Source organism: Thalassophryne amazonica, chromosome 5, assembly GCF_902500255.1.
Source record: "Thalassophryne amazonica chromosome 5, fThaAma1.1, whole genome shotgun sequence".
Classification (NCBI taxonomy): domain Eukaryota; kingdom Metazoa; phylum Chordata; class Actinopteri; order Batrachoidiformes; family Batrachoididae; genus Thalassophryne; species Thalassophryne amazonica.
Window position 1 is genome coordinate 23,758,562 of NC_047107.1, and position 27,104 is coordinate 23,785,665.

Below are 27,104 nucleotides of genomic sequence, written 5' to 3' on the forward strand. Positions count from 1 at the left end.
TTTGTTTTGCTCTTTTATGATTGTCTGCCTTAAGCATGTCTCATTTTCCTCCCTTAATTTTCCAGTCACTTAGTTATTTTGATTCCTCTGCATTGCGTTTTCCTCCCTCACTCTCGCACCTGTTCCTCATCTGTCAGCCATGCCCTCCCTTTCCAGATCCTTCATCCTCACGTGCACCTTGTTTTCCTCTCACCACCTTCCTTATTTAAACTGCGTCTGTTCACTCCCTCAGTGCTCATTTGTCGATGATGTTCATCACTTACCAGCACTTCGTCTTGCCCTGTTTTTGCTCTAGCCGTGTTTTGATTCTGCGTACCGGATCCTGCTTTAGCCTCAGCTCTGAAGACCCAGTTTGCTCATGTACTGACCCTGCTTGTTTTTGACCACGTCCTCTGTGTCGCCCCTGCCTGGTACTTTTGCTCCACGGACTGCCTTCCTGTTACCGAAACCCTGCCAGTAATAAAGACCAGTATTTTTACTCATACATCCAGTTTGAGAGCCTGCATTTGTGTCGAGCCTCTGTCTGTGCCTCGCCTTCGCTCAGCCTGACACACACAAGAATATGTGACTTTTTGGTATGTTGATATTTTACCATGATTTTAAAATATTCTACAAGCGTTAGGTGTGGTTTTTGAAATGCTTTAATAGTCTTCAGTCTTCATGAATTTCATGGAGTTTAATTGTTCTGAATTAGTGCCTAATTTGGTTTATAATTAAAAGGGAAATCATTCCAGGTTCTACTTCCACGTCATATTCTGTTATTTCAACATGATCACTGACAATTCAAATGAAAGGTTGAATCTAGGATCATTTAAATATGCAGTTCTTTTGAGACTTTTTCTTCCAGGAGATGCTGAAAATTTATCATTAGATACAAAATTAGTTTGTTTTCTGAGGACCCGCAGGCCTTACCCTGGCTCCTGGGGGGCTGCGCCACCCCACACCCCCTCCAAATTTTCCTCAGATTTCACAATTTTCATTTCACAGCCCTGCAATAAAATGGGCCTAGCGTGACACCACCCCACCACCACCCAAAAAAACAAACAAACAAACAAACAAACAAGAAAAGTAATTACCAGACTTTAGTGCTTTTTGTCTTTCTTCATTTCTCTGGCCTCTGTTCTGTGAGTGAACAGATCTGTATTCACAGTCAGTCTATATATTCACCTTAATTATGTAGATTATCTGTCAGATCTACACCTGTGTGTTTGTTTTTTTATTGGGGGGGGGGGGGGGCTCTGCATGGAGCACTTCATGTGTGTGCCAAACACTCATATGCTCTCTTGCAAGCATTAAACATGCCACAGCCCATTGATTTTGCAATTAACATATCACTATATTTTTGACTAACATATCACTATATATCACTTTGATTAACATATCACTATATTTTGGGCAGCACGGTGGCTTAGTGGTTAGCACTGTTGCCTCACAGCGAGAAGGTCATGGGTTCAATTCCCGTGGCCTTTGTGTGGAGTTTGCATGTTCTCCCCGTGTTTGCGTGGGTTTCCTCCGGGTGCTCCAGTTTCCTCCCACATCCAAAGACATGCGGGTTAGGTGGATTGGGATCTTTAAATTGTCCGTAGGTGTGTGTCTGTGTGTGTGTGGGTGTGTCTGTGTTTGTTTGTCTGTTTGTGGCCCTGCGACAGACTGTACCCCGCCTCGCGCTCTATGGCTGCTGGGATAGGCTCCAGCTCCCCGCGACCCTTAAATGGACTAAGCGGTAGAAGATGAATGAATGAATGAATATATTTTTGAATCTGCATGCTAAAGAAGATGCACAGCAAGAGAAGACGGAGAAGTTGAGGTGCTGGCATGAATATGATCACATGACTTCAGAGACTGTAGGTGTTGAGAAAGTGAATTGCACGGCCCCACATTAGGGGTTGTAAATGAGCGGTCAATAGGATACGAATAAATCACAATTTATTATGCAAAAGATGCAACACAGTTCCAAATATGCAGAGTCCAATTCAATACAAATGTGACACGTGGGCAGGCCCGAGGGTAGGAAACGCCTATCCAGAGAAGAGCCGGAACCCACGTAGTTCCACCGCCAGCCAGAGGTCCGCAATACACCAGAACCGCCCAGTCCTGGTACCCCAGGTGGCCACCGCTCAAGGCTGTTGGACCGGTACTGCTGGCAGGAGCAAAGACAGATTAAGGTGGGTGTGTGTTCACCCAGCAAACAGTCAGCAAAAAACACAGGTTCCTCCAAAAGGAAAAATCCAATAATTCCCCGAGTGCTGAGGAACTTGAGAACGTACAGTGTCAAAGATTATACTTAAAAATGTGAAGTGAGGAGTGGAGAACGCCAACTCCTCCAAACTTCCATAACCCAGCTACAAGCTGAAAGTATAAATCACACTGCAACAGACTTTAGTAACAATAAATGTGCAAACGGCACAAAACGGCTGAGAGAGTTTACCTGTCGGGTAAGCTGATAACTCGGCAGAGTTATGGTGTCTTTTCCAGGCTTTTATGGAGATGATGATGATGATGAAAAACAGCTGACAACCAGAGGCCAACAGGCCAGTGCGCCCTCTTCAGGGCATAAAGGTGCCCGCATGGCAGGGCGCCATCTGGTGGTGGGCCAGCAGTACCTCCTCTTCAGCGGCCCACACAACAGTAGGTGTAATATGGAAGAACAGATACAGAAATTCTGCACAAACAAATCTCAAGCGTGAATGTCAAATTACTGCTGTTGCCAGGTTGACTGTATTCCAAATATTTCTTTCAGTATCTTCAAATTAGAGATAAACAAGATATCAGAGAATATTTGCTGATGTGTCTATTCAGTATTCACACAGTATTAGAACAGTCAAAGGTCATTTCTATGGATGGTTTTACAAACTGTAAATGTAACTGGAATCCTTACTGCCACAGGGGTGTCATTCTGGCAAAATGACTGAAATGGTGCTTTCAGATGGGACTAAAATCACTGAGAAACTCTGGTAATAATTAATTAAGTTATTAATTCATGTCCCCATATAAAACATGTCCCATCCATATAGAGATTTAAGAGTACTTGTCCATATTGAACCTAGGTTCATGTTCATGTTTAAGCATCATCATTAATCATGATGAAAAATGCTTAACATTTTTGTTCTCTCATCTATAATTGCAAACATCTTGTTGAGACTTTCCTTTTTTGTGTACCATTAGAGCAGAGGAGATGTGTGGAATGGTGGAGGAGGTCTCGGAGAGGGTCAGCTTCATTCAGGAGAGTGTTTCAGAGTTGGACAGTCAACTGGGCCAGCTGCAGGACCTGCTGGCCCTCACTGTGGACGCTCTTTGCCTGCTTAATGCTTCTGACAGCTTGCAGAAGGAGGCACAACTTGCCAAATGTCAGCCAAGCACAACATCCCGGCACGTTGTCCCTCACAGCTGGACCTTCCCATACAGAGAGGGAGTAGAAGGTGATCGAATCAATATGCGACGGTTGACAGCAAAACTGTGTAAAAGTACTCCACCTTCACTCCTGAGGGGTTATAATCCAAGTAGACGGACATCACAGGAGTGTCACATAGGAGCCAGAGCGAGCAGGGGAGAAAGACAACAATGCCCTGAGACAGAAGAGGAGGTCAAAGATGAGGTACTGTTTCTGTTATTTTAATGCTGTCATGTATTAATTAATGCTGCAGGAAGTGGAAGAAAATGACAACATGGAAAATACAATTGCAGATCTCAGTGGGAACAGGGTTGGTAGTCAAAGTCTATATTCTTGAAAGTTCTCCATTCATCATTCCTCATTACACTGCAGATATCAGGCACCAATGGCAACTGTTATAAAATGAGGACAAACACATGACTTAAAACACACCATCATGTAGGCTTAAAAAAATGTAATTTTACAAGCCTTTATCTACACAGACTACACTGAACAAAAATATAAACGCAGCACTTTTGTTTTTTCTCCCATTTTTCATGAGCTGAACTCAAACATCTAAAACATGTTCTATATACACAAAATGTTGTGAAAGTGTAGGAACACGGACCCACAACAGGGGGCGCAAATGAACGGACAATGGAGGAAGTCAAATAACAACACTTTACTGTTGTGAATAAGCACAACAAACACAGCAAATTACAATAGTAGACAAGAAGTCAATTCACAAAATGTGTCACGTGGGCAGGCTCGAAGATAAGAGACGTCTGTCCAAAGCAGAACCGGAACCACACGATTTCCTCCGCCACCGAACCCTGGGAATACTGGAGCCGCCAAGTCCCGAACTCCCAGGTGGCCACTGCCTCCGCTTGTCGGATCTGGTACTGCTGGCGAGGAACAAAAACAGTTAGATGTGGGTGCATTTGCACCCAGCAACACGTATGGTGGGAAAACCACCTCCACCTCTCGTCGGAAAAAAGCAAATATCTGCTATCCAACACACAAAGCAACAAGTATTCCTGTCAGGAAGACAACACAGTCGGCTGAGTACTTTACCTCCTCGGTAGAGCGATATCTCGGCAAAGAGGTGGAGATGTCATCTTGCTGATATACCACTGAAGATCAGATGATTGGTGACAGCTGTCGTAGGTGATAAGTGACAGCTGTCACCCCGGCTGCTCCTGTGAGGCGGCAGCGCCCTCTGGTGCCTGGAGCCCGCACTCCAGGCAGGGTGCCCTCTGGTGGTGGTGGGCCAGCAGTACCTCCTCTTCAGCGGCCCACACAACACAAAAGGCCTATTTCTTTCAAATATTGTTCACAAATCTGTTGAAATCTGTGTTAGTGATCACTTCTCCTTTGCCGAGATAGTCCATCCCACCTCACAGGTGTGGCATATCAAGATGCTGATTAGACAGCATGATTATTGCACAGGTGTGCCTTAGGCTGGCCACAATAAAAGGCCACTCAAAATTGTGCAGTTTTATCACACATCACAATGCCACAAATGTCGCAAGTTTTTAGGGAGCGTGCAATTGGCACGCTGACTGCAGGAATGTCCACTAGAGTTGTTGCCTGCAAATTGAATGTTAATTTCTCTACCATAAGCCGTCTCCAAAGGCGTTTCAGAGAATTTGGCAGTACATCCAACTGGCCTCAGAACCACAGACCACGTGTAACCTCACCCGCCCAGGACCTCCACATCCAGCATGTTCACTTCCAAGATCACCTGAGACCAGCTGCTGCAACAGTCGGTTTGCCGAACCAAGAATTTATGCACAAACTGTCAGAAACCGTCTCAGGTAAGCTCACTTGCATGCTCGTCATCCTCATTGGGGTCTCAACCTGACTGCATTTTGTCATCATAATTGACTTGAGTAGGTAAATGCTCACATTCAGTGACGTCTGGCTGCTGATCAACTCTATGCAAAGGCCATGTGTTGCACTGCATGAAGCAAATGGTGGCCACACCAGATACTGACTGCTTTTCTGACCCCCCCCCCCCCCCCCCCCAGAAAAACAAAACTGCACATTTCAGAGTGGCCTTTTATTGTGGCCAGTCTAAGGCCACAGCATCTATGATATGCCACAACTGTGAGGTGGGATGGATTATCTCGGCAAAGGAGAAGTGCTCACTAACACAGATTTAGACAGAGTTGTGAGCAACATTTGAGAGAAATAAGTCTTTTGTGTATATAGAAAATGTTTTAGATATTTGAGTTCAGCTAATGAAAAATGGGAGCAAAAACAAAAGCATTGTGCTTATATTTTTGTTCAGTGTAATTTGCTTTCCAGATAATAACTGCCTTATTTACTATGTTAAAAGAAATAGTAAGTCCCCCTCCCTTTGCACTCGGAGTCACCACAGCAAATCCATGGTGGATCTGCATGTTGAATTGGCACAGGTTTTACGCCGGATGCCCTTCCTGACGCAACTCCACATTACATGGAGAAATATGGCACGGGTGGGATTTGAACCCGGGATTTGAAACCTTCTGCACTGAAACCAAGCGCATTAACCACTTTGCCACCACCCCTACTATGTTAAAAGAAATAGTTTTACTGACTGACTGAATTGTTTGAGTAAGAATCTGCTCCATTGTGTATAAAATGTACCAGCATACAGTATTAACATAGTTTTACTTATTTGATTAAAAATGTTGACAAATACTGTATGCTGGTACATTTTATACACAATGGAGCAGGTTCTTACTAAAACACTTCAGTCAGTCACTTCAGTCAAGACCAGTCAAAAAAATCTGACAATTTGAGCAAATAGCCAGCACTATGAATCAACTAAAAAACTAAAATAAATTGTAAGAAAGTGGAAGCCAAGAGCAAACTAAATCAGAATTCTGAATCTAAGATGTAGTTAATAAAAGGAAACAGACCTAAGCAGATGTGACTATGAGCATAAGATTCACTGCATAAGTATGGGTAACAAATAATCACTCAAGTAAATAGGCAACCATGAATAACAAGGAACACCCAAGTAATTGAATGTAGAGTCCAAAGAGACAAAACATGCAGGAACGGATGCGACAGAGAGCTTACTAAACAGTGAAGGTCTGATTTATTAAGCTAAATGAGCACTAACTTGCATGGGCATGCTAAGATTTTGCACTTTGGGTTAGTTAATGTTTTGCACGTGATTTACAAAGAATAAGTGTGCATATAGCAGACAGCCGTATGGAAATGAGGATTTTACATGTGTTAATGACCATAAGTGCAAAATGAAATTCAGTCAGCCACTTGCAGGTAAAAAATAACACACATTTGAACTGAAAATGGTATTTTATTAAACATTTGCCAAAAAAAAAATGAGTGTGCCTTGAAAATGAATTGCATGCTATTTCACGGGAGGTGTGAGGTGTGTGGTACAAGCCTGGATTCAGTGCCGCTGTCTTGGAAACAAAATATTTATTGAATATTCGGCATGTGCATTCCCATGACAGAGGTGCTTTTCATAGCACTGGCACTGACTCTGGTGTTCACATTTATATAACTGGAGAGGATGTGACAGAATGACAATCAGATTTGTGTTTATTTGCAAGTGGAGCTGTCCATGGTGCTGACCTGTTTCAGCCCCTAGACAGAATACATAGTTTCCTTTGTTATAATTAGGCCACAATAAATGGATGTTTAATGGTGTTTTCTGTGTTGAAGTCATCGATTGCAAATAAATGCATAGCCCAAATAGCCCACCAGAAATTATTTAGAATCAATCTGACATTTACTACCCTGCTTTCAAATGTGCAATATACAGATGCAATTATTAGCCCATTAAATTGTTTTCTGGTTTGAAAAATCATATTGTGTATGCTAAATTAATCTCCTGACAGTATTTTGCACACTCTGGTAGACACACTGCAAATTGCATATTCATTAAGATAAATGTATTAAATGGACAATGTGTTATTTTGTTGATTTGAAAGAGGCAATCCTCCGTGTGCACCTTTAGTAGATCAGGTTGCTCATTTGTTTGCCAGTGTTACTGACTGACTCAATGTATGGAGTTTGGCTGAGCTCAATTTAAAGGGATGTGAAGTGTTGAGACATGCTATGAGCAGTGGTGGGCACAGATAACCAAAAAAATTAACTTCAACAACAGATAATCAGATAACTGAAAAGTTACTTCGATAAAGTTAAAACAATAAACCACCCAAAAATGTATCGGAAGTTACAGATAACCAATAAATTCCAGTACTGTCTCCGTACACTTAGAACTACTAACAAGCTGATTTTGAGTTTTAACACCACGATCGCTTTTGGAAGCATCAAAAGCAACAACAGACCCAAGCAATGAGTCAGCACTTCTGTCTTTGAGCATACTGACCCCGGCTGGAAGCTTCTGTTTACTACATGGCTTCCAGCACAGAAGCAACTGAGTGGAGCCACAAAGCTCAACTCTCTACCCAAACACAGCACTGCCGTCAGGCCGAGATCTTGGAAAATAAAGCAGTGCTGAGTTATGGTTTGTTGTATAAATAAAATGAATACTGATAGAATAACTCCATTAATGTCAATTCTGTCATTTGTGCAAAGTTAAGTATATATATATATATATATATATATATACTCTCATGAATATATTCATGAGAGTTTTAGGCACAATATAAAATAGTTTTATGTTGCAATGTTAATGGTGTTGTCCATGTGCAGCGGTTAAAGTGCAGCCCGATCAGAGCATATCAATGCAGTTCTCAATGTTACTGAGATCTCGCAGCACAGCGACCTCTCTGAGGTTTTGCAGGATTTGAAATGTCAATAGGGCAAATGATCTACTGGTGCCAGTGCGAGTTTTGGCCCTTTTACAGGTGATTTTTCATTCGTGCAAGAATTTTTTTGGATCGCATAGAGTTTCAGGTTAATCGTGCGTCCTGCATCATTTAGTATACATGGAGTAACGAACTGCATTTAACATCTCACGACCATCTCCTGATTGGCGATCGTATGGTCGAATGAAAATCAAACCTGTTTGATATTCTTGTCGGCCGTGGTGAGGGTATCCCACTGCTGAAGTGCTACAAGAATCATCCAACCTCTTGCACTGTGCCTGTGCAAACACCGCAGACCTGACTTGTAAATTTTTTTTTTTGTTTTTGTTTTTGTTTTTTTAAACTTTGATGTCTTCCATCAAGAGTTTTTGTAAATTAAGTTTGAAAAAAAAGCTTCTGTTTACATTTTGCTTCTGGAGACATGAGTCCGACGTGTGGTTTTTGAACATCCATAGGAGATGCAAGCTAAAAGAAATCACAGACTGTAAGGCGGTAGCAGGAGAGAGTGTCACTAGACAGCATGGGATGGTTGTTTGTAGGATGACTTTAGAGGTAAAGAAGAAGAAGAGAGTGAGAGCTCAACAAAGGATCAGATGGTGGAAGCTGAAGGAGGAAGACTGTTGTGTGAAATTTAGCGAGCAGGTGAGAGAAGCACTAGTTGGAGGGGAAGCAATTTTGGACAACTGGAAAAGTACTGCAGATGTGGTGAGGGAGACAGCTAGGACAGTACTGGGTATGACATCTGGACAGTGGAAGGAAGACAAGGAGACTTTGTGGTGGAATGAAGAGGTCCAGGAAAGCATAAGGAGAAAGAGGTTGGCGAAAAAGTTTTGGGATAGTCGTAGAGATGAAGAAAGTAGACAGGAGTACAAGGAGATGCGGCGTAAGGCGAGAAGAGAAGTGGCAAAAGCAAAGGAAAAGGCATATTGCGAGCTGTACAAGAAGTTGAATAGTAAGGAAGGAGAAAAGGACTTGTACCGATTGGCCAGACAAAGGGACAGAGCTAGAAGGATGTGCAGCAGGTTAGGGTGGTAAAAGATGCACATGGTAATGTGCTGACAAGTGAGGAGTGTGTGCTGAGAAGTTGGAGGGAATATTTTGCAACAAGAGTTGATGAATAAAGAAAATGAGCGAGAGAAAAGGCTGGATGATGTGGTGAGAGTAAATCAGGAAGTAAAAGAGATTAGCAAGGAAGAAGTGAGGGCTGCTATGAAGAGGATGAAGAGTGGAAAGGCAGTTGGTCCAGATGACATTCCAATGGAGGCATGGAAATGTCTATGAGAGATGGCAGTAGAGTTTCTAACCAGATTGTTTAATAAAATCTTGGAAAGTGAGAGGATGCCTGAGGAGTGGAGACGAAGTGTGCTGGTTCCTATTTTCAAGAACAACGGTGATGTGCAGAGCTGCAGTAACTACAGAGGCATAAAGCTGATCAGCCACAGCATGAAGTTATGGGAAAGAGTAGTAGAAGCTAGGCTTAGAAAACAGGTGAGCAGTATGGTTTCATGCCGAGAAAGAGCACTACAGATGGAATGTTTGCCCTGAGAATACTGTTGGAAAAGTACAGAGAAAGACAGAAAGAGTTACATTGTGTGTTTGTGGACTTAGAAAAAGTTTATGATAGGGTGCCAAGAGTAGAGTTGTGGCATTGTATGAGGAAGTCTGGAGTAGCAGAGAAGTATGTTAGGGTAGTGCAGGACATGTACAAGAATAGTGTGACAGCGGTGAGATGCGCAGTCGGAATGACAGACTCATTCAAGGTGGAGGTGGGATTACACCAAGGATCAGCTCTGAGTCCTTTCTTGTTTGCAGTGGTGATGGACAGGTTGACAGATCAATCAATCAATTTTATTTATATAGTGCCAAATCACAACAAACAGTTGCCCCAAGGCACTTTATATTGTAAGGTAAGGCCATACAATAATTACGTAAAAACCCCAACGGTCAAAACGACCCCCTGTGAGCAAGCACTTGGCGACAGTGGGAAGGAAAAACTCCCTTTTAACAGGAAGAAACCTTCAGCAGAACCAGGCTCAGGGAGGGGCAGTCTTCTGCTGGGACTGGTTGGGGCTGAGGGAGAGAACCAGGAAAAAGACATGCTGTGGAGGGGAGCAGAGATCAATCACTAATGATTAAATGCAGAGTGGTGCATACAGAGCAAAAGCAGAAAGAAACACTCAGTGCATCATGGGAACCCCCCAGCAGTCTAAGTCTATAGCAGCATAACTAAGGGATGGTTCAGGGTCACCTGATCCAGCCCTAACTATAAGCTTTAGCAAAAAGGAAAGTTTTAAGCCTAATCTTAAAAGTAGAGAGGGTGTCTGTCTCCCTGATCTGAATTGGGAGCTGGTTCCACAGGAGAGGAGCCTGAAAGCTGAAGGCTCTGCCTCCCATTCTACTCTTACAAACCCTAGGAACTACAAGTAAGCCTGCAGTCTGAGAGCGAAGATTCCCCATTTACATGAACAAATTGTAATCTATTAGATAAATATGATTCAAACCACCGCAGCGCAGTACCTTAATACCTATGGCATGCTCTAATCTCTGTAATAAAATTTATGGTCAACAGTATCAAAAGCAGCACTGAGGTCTAACAGAACAAGCACAGAGATGAGTCCACTGTCTGAGGCCATAAGAAGATCATTTGTAACCTTCACTAATGCTGTTTCTGTACTATGATGAATTCTAAAACCTGACTGAAACTCTTCAAATAGACCATTCCTCTGCAGATGATCAGTTAGCTGTTTTACAACTACCCTTTCAAGAATTTGTGAGAGAAAAGGAAGGTTGGAGATTGGCCTATAATTAGCTAAGATAGCTGGGTCAAGTGATGGCTTTTTAAGTAATGGTTTAATTACTGCCACCTTAAAAGCCTGTGGTACATAGCCAACTAATAAAGATAGATTGATCATATTTAAGATCAAAGCATTAAATAATGGTAGGGCTTCCTTGAGCAGCCTGGTAGGAATGGGGTCTAATAGACATGTTGATGGTTTGGATGAAGTAACTAATGAAAATAACTCAGAACAATCGGAGAGAAAGAGTCTAACCAAATACCGGCATCACTGAAAGCAGCCAAAGATAACGATACGTCTTTGGGATGGTTATGAGTAATTTTTTCTCTAATAGTTAAAATTTTATTAGTAAAGAAAGTCATGAAGTCATTACTAGTTAAAGTTAAAGGAATACTCGGCTCAATAGAGCTCTGACTCTTTGTCAGCCTGGCTACAGTGCTGAAAAGAAACCTGGGGTTGTTCTTATTTTCTTCAATTAGTGATGAGTAGTAAGATGTCCTAGCTTTACGGAGGGCTTTTTTATAGAGCAACAGACTCTTTTTCCAGGCTAAGTGAAGATCTTCTAAATTAGTGAGATGCCATTTCCTCTCCAACTTACAGATTATCTGCTTTAAGCTGCGAGTTTGTGAGTTATACCACGGTGTCAGGCACTTCTGATTTAAAGCTCTCTTTTTCAGAGGAGCTACAGCATCCAGAGTTGTCTTCAGTGAAGATGTAAAACTATTGACGAGATACTCTATCTCACTTACAGAGTTTAGGTAGCTAGGTAGCTGCTGGTATATGGCATTAGAGAACATAAAGAAGGAATCATATCCTTAAACCTAGTTACAGCACTTTCTGAAAGACTTCTAGTGTAATGAAATTTATTCCCCACTGCTGGGTAGTCCATCAGAGTAAATGTAAATGTTATTAAGAAATGATCAGACAGAAGGGAGTTTTCAGGGAATACTGTTAAGTCTTCAATTTCCATACCATAAGTCAGAACAAGATCAAAGATATGATTAAAGTGGTGGGTGGACTCATTTACATTTTGAGCAAAGCCAATTGAGTCTAATAATAGATTAAATGCAGTGTTGAGGCTGTCATTCTCAGCATCTGTGTGGATGTTAAAATCGCCCACTATAATTATCTTATCTGAGCTAAGCACTAAGTCAGACAAAAGGTCTGAAAATTCACAGAGAAACTCACAGTAACGACCAGGTGGACGATAGATAATAACAAATAAAACTGGTTTTTGGGACTTCCAATTTGGATGGACAAGACTAAGAGTCAAGCTTTCAAATGAATTAAAGCTCTGTCTGGGTTTTTGATTAATTAATAAGCTGGAATGGAAGATTGCTGCTAATCCTCCGCCTCGGCCCGTGCTACGAGCATTCTGGCAGTTAGTGTGACTCGGGGGTGTTGACTCATTTAAACTAACATATTCATCCTGCTGTAACCAGGTATCTGTAAGGCAGAATAAATCAATATGTTGATCAATTATTATATCATTTACTAACAGGGACTTAGAAGAGAGAGACCTAATGTTTAATAGACCGCATTTAACTGTTTTAGTCTGTGGTGCAGTTGAAGGTGCTATATTATTTTTTCTTTTTGAATTTTTATGCTTAAATAGATTTTTGCTGGTTATTGGTGGTCTGGGAGCAGGCACCGTCTCTACGGGGATGGGGTAATGAGGGGATGGCAGGGGGAGAGAAGCTGCAGAGAGGTGTGTAAGACTACAACTGACAGATGAGATCAGACAGGAGTCTGCATGGACTATGATGTTTGCAGATGACATTGTGATCTGTAGTGAGAGTAGAGAGCAAGTTGAGTCTAGTCTGGAGAAGTGGAGATATGCTTTGGAGAGAAGGGGAATGAAAGTCAGTAGAAGCAAGACTGAGTACATGTGTGTGAATGAGAGGGAGCCCAGTGGAATAGTGCAGTTACAAGGAGTAGAAGTGGTGAAAGTAGATGAGTTTAAATATTTGGGGTCAACTGTTCAAAGTAATGGAGAGTATGGTAGAGAGGTGAAGAAGAGAGTGCAGGCAGGGTGGAGTGGGTGGAGAAAGGTGGCAGGAGTGATTTGTGACCAAAGAATATCAGCAAAAGTGAAGGGGAAAGTTTACAAAACAGTAGTGAGACCAGCTATGTTGTATGGTTTAGAGACAGTGGCACTAACAAAAAGACAGGAGGCAGAGCTGGAGGTGGCAGAGCTGAAGATGTTGAGATTCTCTTGGGAGTGACAAGAATGGACAAGATTAGGAATGAACATATCAGAGGGACAGCTCAGGTGGGACGGTTTGGAGACAAAGTCAGAGAGGCGAGATTGAGATGGTTTGGACATGTGCAGAGGAGGGACCCAGGGTATATAGGGAGAAGGATGCTGATGATGGAGTCACCAGGCAGGAGGAGAAGAGGGAGACCAAAGAGGAGGTTCATGGATGTGGTGAGAGAGGACATGCAGGTGGTTGGTGTGACAGAGGAAGATACAGAGGACAGGGTGAGATGGAAACGATTGATCTGCTGTGGCGACCCCTAACGGGAACAGCCGAAAGACAAAGAAGAAGATTGATTACAGTAATTGAAAATATCAGCCCAGCTTCAGTTTAAATACTGCCATGAACACTACTGGCCAGTAGATGGCAGTAGAGACCTTGAAAACTTGCAAACAAAAAATTCCATATAATCTGTGTTACTACTTGCTACGTTTAAGATGCGTGGAATTTAATAAAAGCAAACACAATAACAACGTCTATAAACCCAGAGAATATATTCGCATGAGTTTTAGGCACTAGAGTTTAATGCTGTTGTCCTCATCAGAGTGTTTGAAATGCAATTCTCCTGTCGTGAACGTACTGAGATTACCGTACTGAGATTATCCTATCACCAATAATGCACCTGGACACAGCATGCTCCACACTAAAACCTTAAAAAATTAGCGCATTACTTTAAAACTAAAACATATATCTGATATTTTCACTTTATAAAACTTCAGAAGTGACGTTAATTAAATAACTTGTCCGAAATAAGTTTGGTTAAAATTTGAACCATAAGTTAAAAATGTATGCCTCTGGGTGACTTGGGTGATATTGGCCGCGTATCAGTATGGGGTTAAAAAAAATGAGGGTTTTTTTTTTGGTGACCAGTTCTTCTTTGCCTGCAGAGGATAGCGTGGTTTCTTCTAGAAGCAGCTCTCCTCTGTTTGCAGATGGTAGAACTACACATCTGTTCACTTTTGTTTACCACATTAACGGTCTAAAAGTTATCGGACAAAAAATTTATCGGAAGATAATTAGTTTGATGATGGTTTTCAAAGTTTTCTGAAAAGATAATCCGATAATGAAAACTTTATCTTTGATAATTATCAGTTATCGTATTATCGGAACTGCGCCCACCACTGGATATGAGCAAACACGGACTGTAAAACCTCATTGTCAGTTTCATGAATGAGCACCCAAGAAGGTCATATTCTATAACAGTGGCAAACTGGCATATGAAGATCATAGTTGCCCATGAATGAGATCATAGGTGGTGTGACATAGGATACCAATCTTGTAGCATGTGACATAGAAAAACAACCATAGCTTGCCTGTTGTATAACTGTCATGCTCTGTGGTTGCTCGTTTCTTCTGCCATGTTTGATTTTAGTATTAATTTGGTGATTAAGTCTTCTGTGTGCCTTCCCTGTCTCTTGGTGCTGGGTGGTGGGCGTGGCACAGTCTTGACCACACCCACTTTTGGATCCTTCTGCACAGGTGTTTCCTATCAGCAGCTCATCACCTAGGTGTATATAAGTCTCACTGGTTGCACTAGTTATTCGTTCCATCCTTGCACCTTGTGCCTTCACTTCTGGCTCTGAGTTGTGTGTTTTTTCCAAGTCCTGTTTCCACATAGTGTATCTGACCACCTGCCTGTTTGTACCGACCACGCTTTCGCCTGATGATCCTCCTTTGTTTGCTTGTTTTGGACTGCTTTGTTGTGTACCAAACCCCACTGAGTGACTCAGTAAATGTTTTTCTCAACCAGAGCGATCGTGTCGAGTCCTGCATTTGTTTCCAACCGTTCCTGTCTGACGCTCCTGATAGAACGATCGAGCCAACTATGGACACAGCGGACTCGAACAGCTTCCAGTCGGCAGTACAATACCACAGCCGCCAGCTAGCGGAACAGGAGGAAGGTCTCACCGCAATGTCCTCCAGTATCAGCGACCTCGCCAAGCGTCAGGACGCATTCATGACCTCGGTGAGCACACAGATTGATGAACTAGTTACTGCTGTTTCACATCAGGCCTCGTTTGTCTCTGCCACCATCGACCAAGCACTTCTGGGACCGCGTGCTGCCCCGCCAGCAACCATCGCAGCTCCCACTTTCTGCAACCAACTGTCACGACCCGAGCATTTCTCCAGGGAATCGGGAGACATCAAACCATTTCTTACTCAATGCGAATTACATTTTGAGTTAATGTCAGCAATGTTTCCGTCCGATCAGACGAAGATAGCATTCATAATAACTCACCTAACCGGCCGGGCAGCAGCGTGGACTTCGGCAGAGTGGAGCAGGCAATCACCAGCGTGTGCTTCTCTCCAGGCATTCCAAACTGCTCTTCTCCAGGTTTTTCAGCACACGTCACCAGGGTGAGAGGCAGCCCATTCCCTGATGCAGCTTCGGCAAGGAAACCGTCGAGTTGCCGATTATGCAATCGACTTCCGCATCCTGGCAGCAAAGAGTGAGTGGAACCCTGCGGCCCTCCAAGATGTGTTTTTGCAGGGCCTCTCCGCTCACAACCAGGAACAATTGATTGCCATCGATATTCCGGAAGATCTGGATGAGCTCATAGCGCTCGCTGTCTGCACCGACCGTCAGCTGGTGGACCGGCCTCAGCGAGACATGCACCCATCGACCCAGCGTATGGAGACGCCTTCAGCTCGACAAGTCAGATCTTCACCTCCCGGTTCCGGTCTTCCCCACACTTCCTCCGAGGAGCCCATGCAGCTGGGTCACGCACGGCTCACCACCGAGGAATGGCAGCGCTGTAGAGACCAGGGCCTGTGCTTCTACTGTGGGCAGGCAGGGCATGTGGTCACTCATTGCCAGTCCAGGGGTGCCCCCGCGCGGCCAAGATCGGAACTGCGGGTGAGTCAGAATTCTGATCCTTCGGTTACCCAGCAAAATGTGATCACCGCTAAGCTCATATCTGAAATTCCTCATGCTCCGTCCCAGTTTTCATTGATTCTGGTTCAGACACGAATTTGATGCAATCCTCGCTTGTTGTTATACCGCATCTCACGACCGTTGGTTATGTATGCCATGGACAGCCATGAGCTTGGTCGCATAACTCATCGCACTCAGTCAGTACAGATGATTATTGCAGGAACTCATGCGGAAACAATAAGCTTCACATGTTTGACAAGATGACTCACTCCGCGATTTTGGGGCATCCATTGTTTAAAGAATATTGTCCACAACTAAATTGGGCAGAGGGACAGATCAGTTCATGGGGGCCAGACTGTGCGAGGCGCTGTGTTTCCAAGGCAACCGAGATTGTCGACTTCTCTAATCCTGATTTAGGGGGGGTACCTCCTTGTTATCATGATCTAGCAGACGTTTTCAGCAAATCCAAGGCTAAATCACTACCTCCACATCGAGCATATGACTGTGCCATTGATTTACTCCCAGGTGCCAGTCCTCCTCGGGGAAAGCTGTTTTCTCTGACTGCCCCTGAACGCATCACAATGAATGAATACATTCAGAGATCATTGGAGGCAGGCTTGATTCATCCCTTGTCCTTACCTGCCGGGACGGGTTTTTCTTTGTAGAAAAGTCACTGCGGCCCTGTATTGACTATCGTGGCCTTAACGACGTCACTATAAAGAATTGTTATCCCCTGCCTTTGATTGCCACCGCTTTCGAACTACTAGAGGGTGCCAAAATCTCCATAATGCATACCATTTAGTGCGGATCAGACAGGGAGATGAATGGAAAACGGCATTCAACACTCCCACTGGCCACTACGAGTATTTAGTCATGCCATTCGGTTTAACTAATGCACCTGCCGTTTTCCAAAACTTGGTTAATGACGTTTTACGTGAGTTTCTAAATAAGTTTGTATTTGTGTATCTGGATGATATTTTGATCTTTTCCGCCAATGAAGAAACACACGCACAGCATGTGCACATAGTTCTCGAGACGCTGTTGAGGAACCAGTTGTTTGTAAAAGCAGAAAAATGTGAATTCCATAAGTCCTCAATTTCATTTTTGGGGTTCGTAATTGCTCCAGGTAAAATCCAAATGGATCCCAGAAAAATAGCTGCAGTTTGTGATTGGGCAACCCCGAAGAGTCGTAAGGAAGTCCAAAGATTTTTAGGCTTTGCGAATTTTTACCGTAAATTCATTCGAAATTTCAGCACTATGGTGCTCCACTGCATAGAGTCACCTCATCCCTCCAGACCATTCACTGGTCACCGGAGTGTGATGAGGCATTTCAGGTCCTAAAGAAGCGCTTCACTGCGGCCCCAGTTCTACCCCTCCCTGACCCCGCCCGACAGTTCGTGGTCGAGGTAGATGCCTCCGACGTTGGTGTCGGAGCCGTACTGTCCCAAATTGATCCGGCGGATGGAAAGTTACATCCTTGTGCATATTTGTCCAGGAAATTGTCTCTGGCTGAACGAAATTACCACATTTGTGACCGTGAACTGTTGGCGGTGGACCAATCATAAAAACCTTGAATACTTGCGCTCGGCCAAATGACTCAATTCCTGCCAAGCCAGATGGTCAGTCTTTTTTAGTTGCTTTAACTTCGCCCTGTCTTACCGTCCCGGTTCGAAAAATGGCAAACCGGATGCTCTGTCTCGACACGAAGACCCATCAGAAGTACCGACAGTACCCAGTACAATCTTGCCTGCAGCGTGCTTCATCTCGGTGATCACCTGGGACATCGAGACTAGGGTACAGTCTGTGACACTTCATGTTTCCACACCTCCCAATTGTCCACTGGGGAAAATGTTTGTGCCAAACTCACTACAGGGGGAGGTCATTCATGGGGGCACGAAAGTCGTTTTGCTTGCCATCCAGGTATAAAGTACACTGCACATATAATCCAGGAGAGGTTTTGGTGGCCTCGGCTGCTCTCCGACATGAAGGATTACATCAGGGCATGTCAGACGTGTGCCATGTATTAATCACCTACCCAGCCACCTTCCGGTAAACTCCTCCCATTACCCATTCCGACACGACCATGGTCACACATTTCAGTGGATTTTGTTACAGGCTTGCCGCCTTCTCGGGGTAACACAGTCATACTAACCGTAGTTGATCGTCTTTCCAAGATGGCACATTTTGTGCCACTTCCGAAGTTACCGTCCGCCAAAGAAACCGCCGAAGCATTATTAGCCCACGTTTTTAGATTGCACAGGTTCCACAGGACATTGTTTCTGACCGAGGGCCACAGTTTATTTCTCAGTTTTGGAGGGAGTTTTGTCATCTGCTGGTGGTCTCTTCCAGTCTCACTTCCGGTTACCATCCACAGGCGAACGGACAGTCAGAGAGAGTCAAACAGGAGTTGGAAAAGGGTCTGTGCATCCTCGCCTCGCAGCACCCAGCCTCCTGGTCCTCCCAGCTAGTTTGGATTGAACGTGCTCATAATTGTTTGCCCTCTACATCCACAGGCTACTCCCCATTCCATGTCACTCATGGTTTTCAACCTCCTCTGTTTTCTTCTGCAGCCTTAACCTCCTGTGTGCCTTCGGGTTTGTCCCTCATCCTCCGCTGTCGACGGACCTGGGAGCGGGCCCGTCGGGCCTTACTGAAAGCATCAGCGGCTTACAAGGTAGCAGCGGACAGGAAGAGGTCACGAGCCCCAGATTATTGCCCTGGACAATGGGTCTGGCTCTCGACATTCCACCTGCCCATCCGTGGTCAGCTGAGGAAGCTCACTCCCAGGTTTGTTGGTCTGTTCCCCATCACGAAAGTCATAAACCCAGTTTCAGTCCGCCTTCAGTTGCCCAGGTCATTGAGGATTCACCCCACCTTCCACGTCAGCCAGGTGAAGCCTGTCCACACCAGTCCATTGTGCCCTCCGGCTGTTCCCCCACCACCGCCCACGAACCGGGCGGGCCGTGGGCCGGCCTTTTCGGTGCGCCCCTCTTGGGGTCCCGGCGGCGTGGGAGGGGGGTGCAGTACCTGGTGGACTGGGAGGGTTACGGACCGGAAGAGCGTTCGTGGGTTCCCTCCTGTTTCATCCTGGACCCAAACTTGATCAGGGACTTCCATGCTCGGCATCCTGGTTCACCTGGGCCGTCAGGTGTCGGCCGTTAGGTGGGGGGTCCTGTCATGCTCTGTGGTTGCTCGTTTCTTCTGCCATGTTTGATTTTAGTATTAATTTGGTGATTATGTCTTCTGTGTGCCTTCCCTGTCTCTTGGTGCTGGGTGGTGGGCGTGGCACAGTCTTGACCACGCCCACTTCTGGATCCTTCTGCACAGGTGTTTCCTAACAGCAGCTCATCACCTAGGTGTATATAAGTCTCACTGGTTGCACTAGTTATTCGCTCGATCGTTGTGCCTTGTGCCTTCACTTCTGGCTCTGAGTTGTGTGTTTTTTCCAAGTCCTGTTTCCACGTAGTATATCTGACCACCTGTCTGTTTGTACCAACCACGCTTTTACCTGATAATCCTGCTTTGTTTGCTTGTTTTGGACTGCCTTATTGTGTACCGAACCCCACTGAGTGACTCAGTAAACGTTTTCTCAACCAGAGCTATTGTGTCGAATCCTGCACTTGTGTCCAACCGTTCCTGTCTGACGCTCCTGATAATAACTTTAGCACAAGCTTTAGCATTTTCAGCAAAACCTCCTGGTGATGTCAAATCATATACAACAATGTTACGGGCTCTAAGGTTTTCTAAGGTATGGACAAGATTTCAAACTGTGACCTTTAGTGATGCATCTGTGAATGTGAGCATGGGGATTCATGCCTCTAGACCAGTAGCTGGTGCACAGCCTGTAGAAACATAAGGTAACATCCCAGGCAGGCATGGCAACATACAGCTATCAGGCATAGCAACGTGCAATAAGACATTGTTCTCAATGTGACCTGCTCATTTTAATGTGAAGCAGGTTTGTAGCACTTTTATGACAGTTTATTTTGATATAATTACATGTACAACTGGCTTTGAAAGTTTGAAAAAAATATTTTATTTAACATCTGATATTTGATTTTTATAGGAACGACATTGTGCAGCTGTACGACATGCCAGTGGTTTTAAGGCTTTGACTCCCTACAACTCTGGTGGAGCCTCCTTCTGTCCATCTCCTTCTAGGCTTTGTGACAGAAGCTTAGAGTCACATCATAACCTCTGGATATGTAAACCAAGCTTTTATCTGAGTCAGGAGAGTGTTTCAATGGAAGAAGAGAAAGAGGACCAAGAAGAGGAAGAGCGGCAGGAGACACATGAACAGCTGTCTAACCTACAACAATCCAGAACCACCAGCAGCACAGCCCTCCTGTTTCACCCAAAAGACTGTTCTGGGGGTTTAGTAAACCCTACTTTTTTCCTGGATGATAAGCAACTAAATTCTCAATCCAGACCTTTTAGCAAAAGAGAAAAGACCACGATGCCGTCCAGTAGGGTGTGTCTGACAAGGGACCGTTGTTACCATCGCTACTGCAGGTCCCTGTCATCCAGCATGGAGAATATGACCATGAGTGGGGCCCCTCGCAGTCCTCAAAGGGGATCATTTCCTTCTCTTACTGAACTGCAGAGCAACGACAGTTTGTCATTTGGTAGGAGCTTTAGTGATGACACATCACTGAGATGCATTAGGAGGAGAGATCCTGTTACACTTTGTAATTTGTATCGTGCATGTCAATATTACAGTATTTTCTGGAGTATAAATTATGTGTTTTTCTTTTACTAGTTTTGGAGATATTTCGACTTATACCCAGTGCAACTTACATCCAAAAACAAATAAATAAATAAATCACACGTTCATTGCTAATAATATTTTCCAGGAATCAAAGTACTAGTCAAAATAAACTCCAATAATAAAACTACAACAATTCACAAAAATCCAAAATTAATGAGCTGATAATACTGGAAAAAAGGTCAGACTTATACACTGAACAAAAATATAAATGCAACACTTTTGTTTTTTCTCCCATTTTTCATGAGCTGAACTGAAAGATCTAAAACATTTTCTATATACGCAAAAGACCTATTTCTCTCAAATATTGTTCACAAATCTGTCTAAATCTGTGTTAGCAAGCACTTCTCCTTTGCTGAGAAAATTCATCCCACCTCACAGGTGTGGCATATCAACACCTGTGAGGACAGGAAGACGTCACAAGGTTATTGTGAACAATATTTGAGAGAAATAGGTCTTATGTGTATATAGAAAATGTTTTAGATCTTTGAGTTCAGCTCAATAAAAATGGGAGCAAAAACAAAAGTGTTGCAATTATATTGTTGTTTAGTGTATGGCTTTTTCATCTTTAAGTACCATTTTTTGACAGGTGGGACTAATACTGCAGAAAATACAGTAATCAGTAACCTCCCCCTCTAGCTGCCACCTTATTGTGGTGGGGGAGTTTGCGTACCCGGATGATCCTAGGTTTGTTGTCGGGGGCTTTGTGCCCCTTGTAGGGTCTCTCAAGGCAAACAGGTCCTAGGTGACGGGTCAGACTAAGGGCAGTTCAGAAGCTCCCATGACCAGTAAAAAATCAAGGACTGAGACGTTGCCTGGTATGGCGGAGCCGGGGCCCCACCCTGGAGCCAGGCCTGGGGTTGGGGCTTGCGTGCGAGCGCCTGGTGGTCGGGCCTTAGCCCATGAGGCCCGGCCGGGCTCAGCATGAAAGAGCAATGTGGGCCTGCCCTCCTGTGGGTTCACCGCCTGCAGAGGGGGCCATGGGGGTCGGGTGCAGAGAGGACTGGGTGGCGGTCGAGGGCGGGTGGCCCGGCGGCCCGGTCCGCACTCACAGCCCCTGGCTGTTGGGACGTGGAATGTCACCTCACTGGGGGGGAAGGAGCCTGAGATTGAGCAGGAGGTTGAGAGATACCGACTAGAGATAGTCGGGCTCACCTCCACGCACAGCTTGGGCTCTGGTATCCAACTTCTGGAGAGGGGCTGGATGCTCCACTTTTCTGGCGTTGCCCACGGGGAGAGGCGGAGAGCTGGGGTCGCATTGCTTATTGCTCCCCAGCTCAGTCGCCATGTGTTGGAGTTCACTCCAGTGAACGAGAGGGTCGGGGACAAGTCTTCGGGTCGGGGACAAGTCTCTCACTGTTGTCTCAGCCTACGGGCCGAGCGGCAGTGCAGAGTACCCGACCTTCTTGGAGTCCCTGGGAGGTGTACTAGGTAGCGCTCCGACTGGGGACTCCATTGTTCTCCTGGGGGATTTCAACGCCCACGTGGGTGACGACAGTGAGACCTGGCGGGGGGTGATCGGGAAGAACGGCCTCCCCGATCTGAACCCGAGTGATGTTAAGTTGTTGGACTTCTGTGCTAGTCACAGTTTGTCCATCACGAATACCAAGTTTGAGCACAAGGGTGTCCATAAGTGCACGTGGCACCAGGACACCCTGAGCCGGAGGTCAATGATCGACTTTGTAGTCGTATCATCTAACCTTCGGCCATGTGTCTCGGACACTCGAGTGAAGAGAGGGGCTGAGCTGTTGACCGATCACCACCTGGTGGTGAGTTGGATTCACTGGGAGGGGAGGAAGCCGGTCAGACCTGGCAGGCCCAAACGTATCGTGAGGGTCTGCTGGGAACGACTGGCAGAACCCTCTGTCAGCGAGGTCTTCAACTCCCACCTCCGGGAGAGCTTCTCCCAGATCCCGGGGGAGGTTGGAGACATGGAGTCCGAGTGGACCATGTTCTCCACCTCCATTGTCGATGCAGCCGCTCGTAGCTGTGGTCACAAGGTCTCTGGTGCCTGTCGTGGAGGCAATCCCTGAACCCGGTTGTGGACACCGGAAGTAAGGGATGCCGTCAAGCTGAAGAAGGAGTCCTACAGACAGAATTTCTAGGCGCAGCCAGGGTGTAGAGGGGGTCTATGTTGGGAACCACAGAATCTCGTCTCTGCTGTTTGCGGACGATGTGGTTCTGTTGGTTTCATCAAATCAGGACCTTCAGTGTGCACCTGGGTGGTTTGCAGCCGAGTGTGAAGCGTCCGTGATGAAAATCAGCACCCCCAAATCCGAGGCCATGGTTCTCGACCGGAAAAAGGTGCTTTGCCCTCTTCAGGTCGGTGGAGTGTCCTTGCCTCAAGTGGAGGAGTTTAGTATCTCAGGGTCTTGTTCCCGAGTGAGGGACGGTTGAGCGTGAGAATCGACAGGTGGATCGGTGCAGCATCTGCAGTGATGCGGTCGCTGTATCGGACCGTCGTGGTGAAGAGAGAGCTGAGTAGGGGGGCAAAGCTCTCGATTTACCAATCGATCTACGTTCCGATCCTCACCTATGGTCATGAGATTTGGCTCATGACCGAAAGAACGAGATCGCGAGTATAAGCGGCCGAGATGAGTTTCCTCCGCAGGGTGGCTGGGCGCTCCCTTAGAGATAGGGTGAGGAGCTCGGTCACTCGGGAGGAGCTCGGAGTCAAGCCGCTGCTCCTCCATGTCGAAAGGAGCCAGTTGAAGTGCCTTGGGCATCTTTTCCAGATGCCCCCTGGACGCCTCGCTGGAGAGGTGTTCCGGGCATGTCCCATCGGGAGGAGGCCCCGGGGAAGACCCAGGACATGCTGGAGGGACTACGTCTCTCGGCTGGCTTGGGAACGCCTTGGGGTTCCCCTGGAGGAGCAGGGGGAGGTGTGTGTGGATCGGGAGGTCTGGGCGGCTTTGCTTGAGCTGCTGCCCCCGCGACCCGACTCCAGATAAAGCGTAAGAAAATGGATGGATGGATGGCTGGAAATACAGTAATCTAGAGTTTGTAAAAAGGACAAATATTTATTTTTAGTGATAGTAGTTGATGCACTTTCCATTTACATCTTACTGTAATACAGTTTCAGCTTTGTGCCATCATCATTAGTAAATTTATCTGAGTCCCATTAGGATGGAAGTTATTTTTGTGTCTGTCTGTGTTATATTATCTGTGTTTTCATTCTTACAGAATGGGCCAAATCCTCTGATTTCACTGAGCTCAACACTAGGGAGAGATGTCAGAAAAAGAAAACTGTCAAGATACAAGAGAAGAGCACAGTTCCAGTGAAGTGCCTCAAAAGTTTTTTTCAGAGCGTAATGACATCTTAAAACATAACAGTTACAGATTAAATATCGAGGAAATGTTCATCTTTAAAGAGTGTTTTACTCATGTTGAACTATGCCTAAATTTCTGTCCCTCTGTTTATTTCTTGTACAAACTAGGCAAGTCTGCAGTCCCATTTGCCTGACACCAGCTGGAAAAGGCACAGGAGGTTCAGAGAGCAGCCGGCGTGTTGGTCTGGTACCAGCCTCAGTCAGCTTAGTATGGATCTACAGTACTTATGAATTCACTGTATTTTAACATTTAGAGTTGAGGATGGTGGGAGGGAGTCTGCTTTGCAGAAAGGGATAATTATTGCTAATGGGAAACTAAACATAGGACTGGTTGAATTGGAGTGCAACATATGGGAAAGGAGAATGATAAGTTAAAAAAAGATCTGACATATGAATCTCTATGCATTCGCAGGTCAACCATGACTAAATTGTAGCAAAATTTATGAGTAAAATGAAAGGCTATTGAGAATCATGCGGGAGTTGTAAGTGAAAACAAAAAAGCACAGTACAAAATTGCCATGACATTCATGCACATGATGAGTGTATGTAAACCTCTGACCATAACGGTACATCCAGTTCTGCATTCCAGGCCAGCAACACATTCCAAAAACCACTTTGTAATGTTGCCATTCCTTCTCACAACATTTTGTCATGACGGGCGGTGACCCGGCCCCAGGAGCGATAGGACCCGCAATGCAAACTCTCAGACTAGGCTTTGGTGTAAGAGAAAACATGGTCTTTAATTCAGGCTCAGGTACGGTACACATGTGGTCAGTCAGCGGAGCAAAGGTACTAGCAGGGTTAGGCTGAGATGCAGTCATGGACGAGCAGGGTTCAATGGCACGAGCAAACATAGACATCCGGGACGAGGCAAGAGGCATGGTCGAGGTAACAGAGCAGTAGTTTGATACACGGCTTGACAAAAACAGGACTGATAAATGGGCGCTGGAAAGTGTACAGAGACAACAGTCTGGCAGGGAAGTGAAGGACTGTGAGGTTTAATGCATGTGGACTAATCAGGATGTGAGATGCGGAACAAGTGTTAACGAGGTGCACGTGAGGAGAGATCTACAAAGGGGCATGGCTAGTGAACAAAGATTATATACAGGCAAGATTGTGAGGAGGGCAGTGCACAAATTCGAGTGATGTAATAGACAAAGACACGTGAGCAGGTGCCAAGAGTGTGAGTGAAAGATATGAGGCAGGTGCAGTGAACACAATCAAATATGAGTGAGGGACGAAGACATGATGGCAGGTGCAGGGGTGTGGAGTGGAAACAAACAAATGGCAATGAGAAAAAACAGAACGGAGCTAAAACAGAAATCGAGGGCAGCATATAATACAACAACAACCGGGCATGAACATGAGAACTGAAAGAAAATAAAGACAAAGAAAAAACTAAACTGGAACTGACTAAAAACAAAGTGGCTAAACAAACTATAAATAAAACAGAGACTGTGATTAACAAAACCTGACACTAAAGCACAACAGATAATATAACAAATATAACCCATAATATAGCAAATAACACACCTCAGCCGGCTGAGGTGGGATCCCAGCCGGGTCGGGAAGGCCAAGGGGCCCGTGGGGGGTTGCCGCGGGCGGTTTTGGCTGAAACGATCTCAACCTATTCTCAAACTTTAAATGGGTAAGAAGGTGAGGTGAATTTCTCCTCTGTGAGATCAATAAAGTTTATAAAGTTTAAAGTTTAAATGAGAAGTACAAAATAAACAAGTGATAAACAATGAAAGCACAAACTGGCTGAACAAAACAAGAATGGAACTGGACAATGGCTAAAGTATAAAAGTAACAAAGAAACAAAGTGGCAAAGCAAAATAGAACAGAGAATAAACACATGATGAAAATAAACAACTAATAAATCAAAGCTGGAACAGAAGATGAGGCAAAGAAAGGGGCAAAACAGGGAGCAAAGCCTGGATCAGGGCTGGGCATGACACATTTAAAAGATGTTCTATCATTGAGGATACTAAGTCATGAAGCATTTCAGGGGTTTTTTTTGGTCCCATTTGTCCACCAAACATGTCTTAAGGTGTGCAACAGAGCATTCTCCACGCATTCTCTTTAGGGGACATGTCAGAACTGCAGACAGAGCTGTCCGGTGTCCATACCCAATTCTTCCACAGCCATGCCTGTGTAATGTGAGGCAATGTGGTTTTACTTTATCTTGTAGAAAGAAAATAAGATTTTGTCTTTCCAGCAGTATATGTTGCTCTGCAATCTCAGTGTACTTTGAACACCCTCAAGCACACCTGTGGTCACATAGGTGTGCTTGAGGGTGTCACTGAGTTTGTCTGTCTGTCCATACACTCACAGAAATATTTGCCCTAACTTTTAAGATTTATGTAATTTTATTACATGACTGATTCCCATTTACTTTTTTAGATAATTTTAATACAAACCTACCGAATAAACCTTACATGATGCATATTCATTAATCCTATTTATTTGAAATGCATAATCCTCAGCTTTATGTATTTAGTATTAATAACATATAATTACTCTAAATCAATAATACTGACAGCATTTATTTAAAATACATAAAGTATATTGTTTGAATTGCATAATAATTTTGTTACCTATGTATAGGTAACATAATTATTGCAGAAACTGGCACACACTTGCATGCCATTCTGTTGCTCGGAGGGGGGGGGCATGACATATTCGAATGCCATTCGTGCTGCTGGGGGGTGGGGGGGGGGTGGTGGTGACACACTCGCATGCCAGTTGTGTTGCTCGGGGTGGACACGACACACTGATCGCCCTTTGAGCTTTTGCCACGTGGACTGCAGCTTGAAAGTGGTGTCCTGCGGTCTAGACTGATGCTGGCCGTGTGAATGGCCCTGCATTTTCTAAGTGCCCAGTGACTGCTGTTGGAAGTTCGTGGGTGGCACCTCGATT

General features: G+C 44.8%; 1 protein-coding gene across 1 annotated transcript in view; it reads left to right on the plus strand.

Annotated features, from left to right (window-relative positions):
- Positions 1 to 27,104, plus strand: part of trpm6 (transient receptor potential cation channel, subfamily M, member 6) — a 97,554-nt gene that overhangs the window by 54,610 nt on the left and 15,840 nt on the right. The window contains 4 exon segments of the mRNA XM_034169798.1: positions 3,166 to 3,595; positions 20,158 to 20,779; positions 24,040 to 24,134; positions 24,294 to 24,393. Coding sequence (XP_034025689.1) covers positions 3,166 to 3,595; positions 20,158 to 20,779; positions 24,040 to 24,134; positions 24,294 to 24,393 — 1,247 coding nt within the window.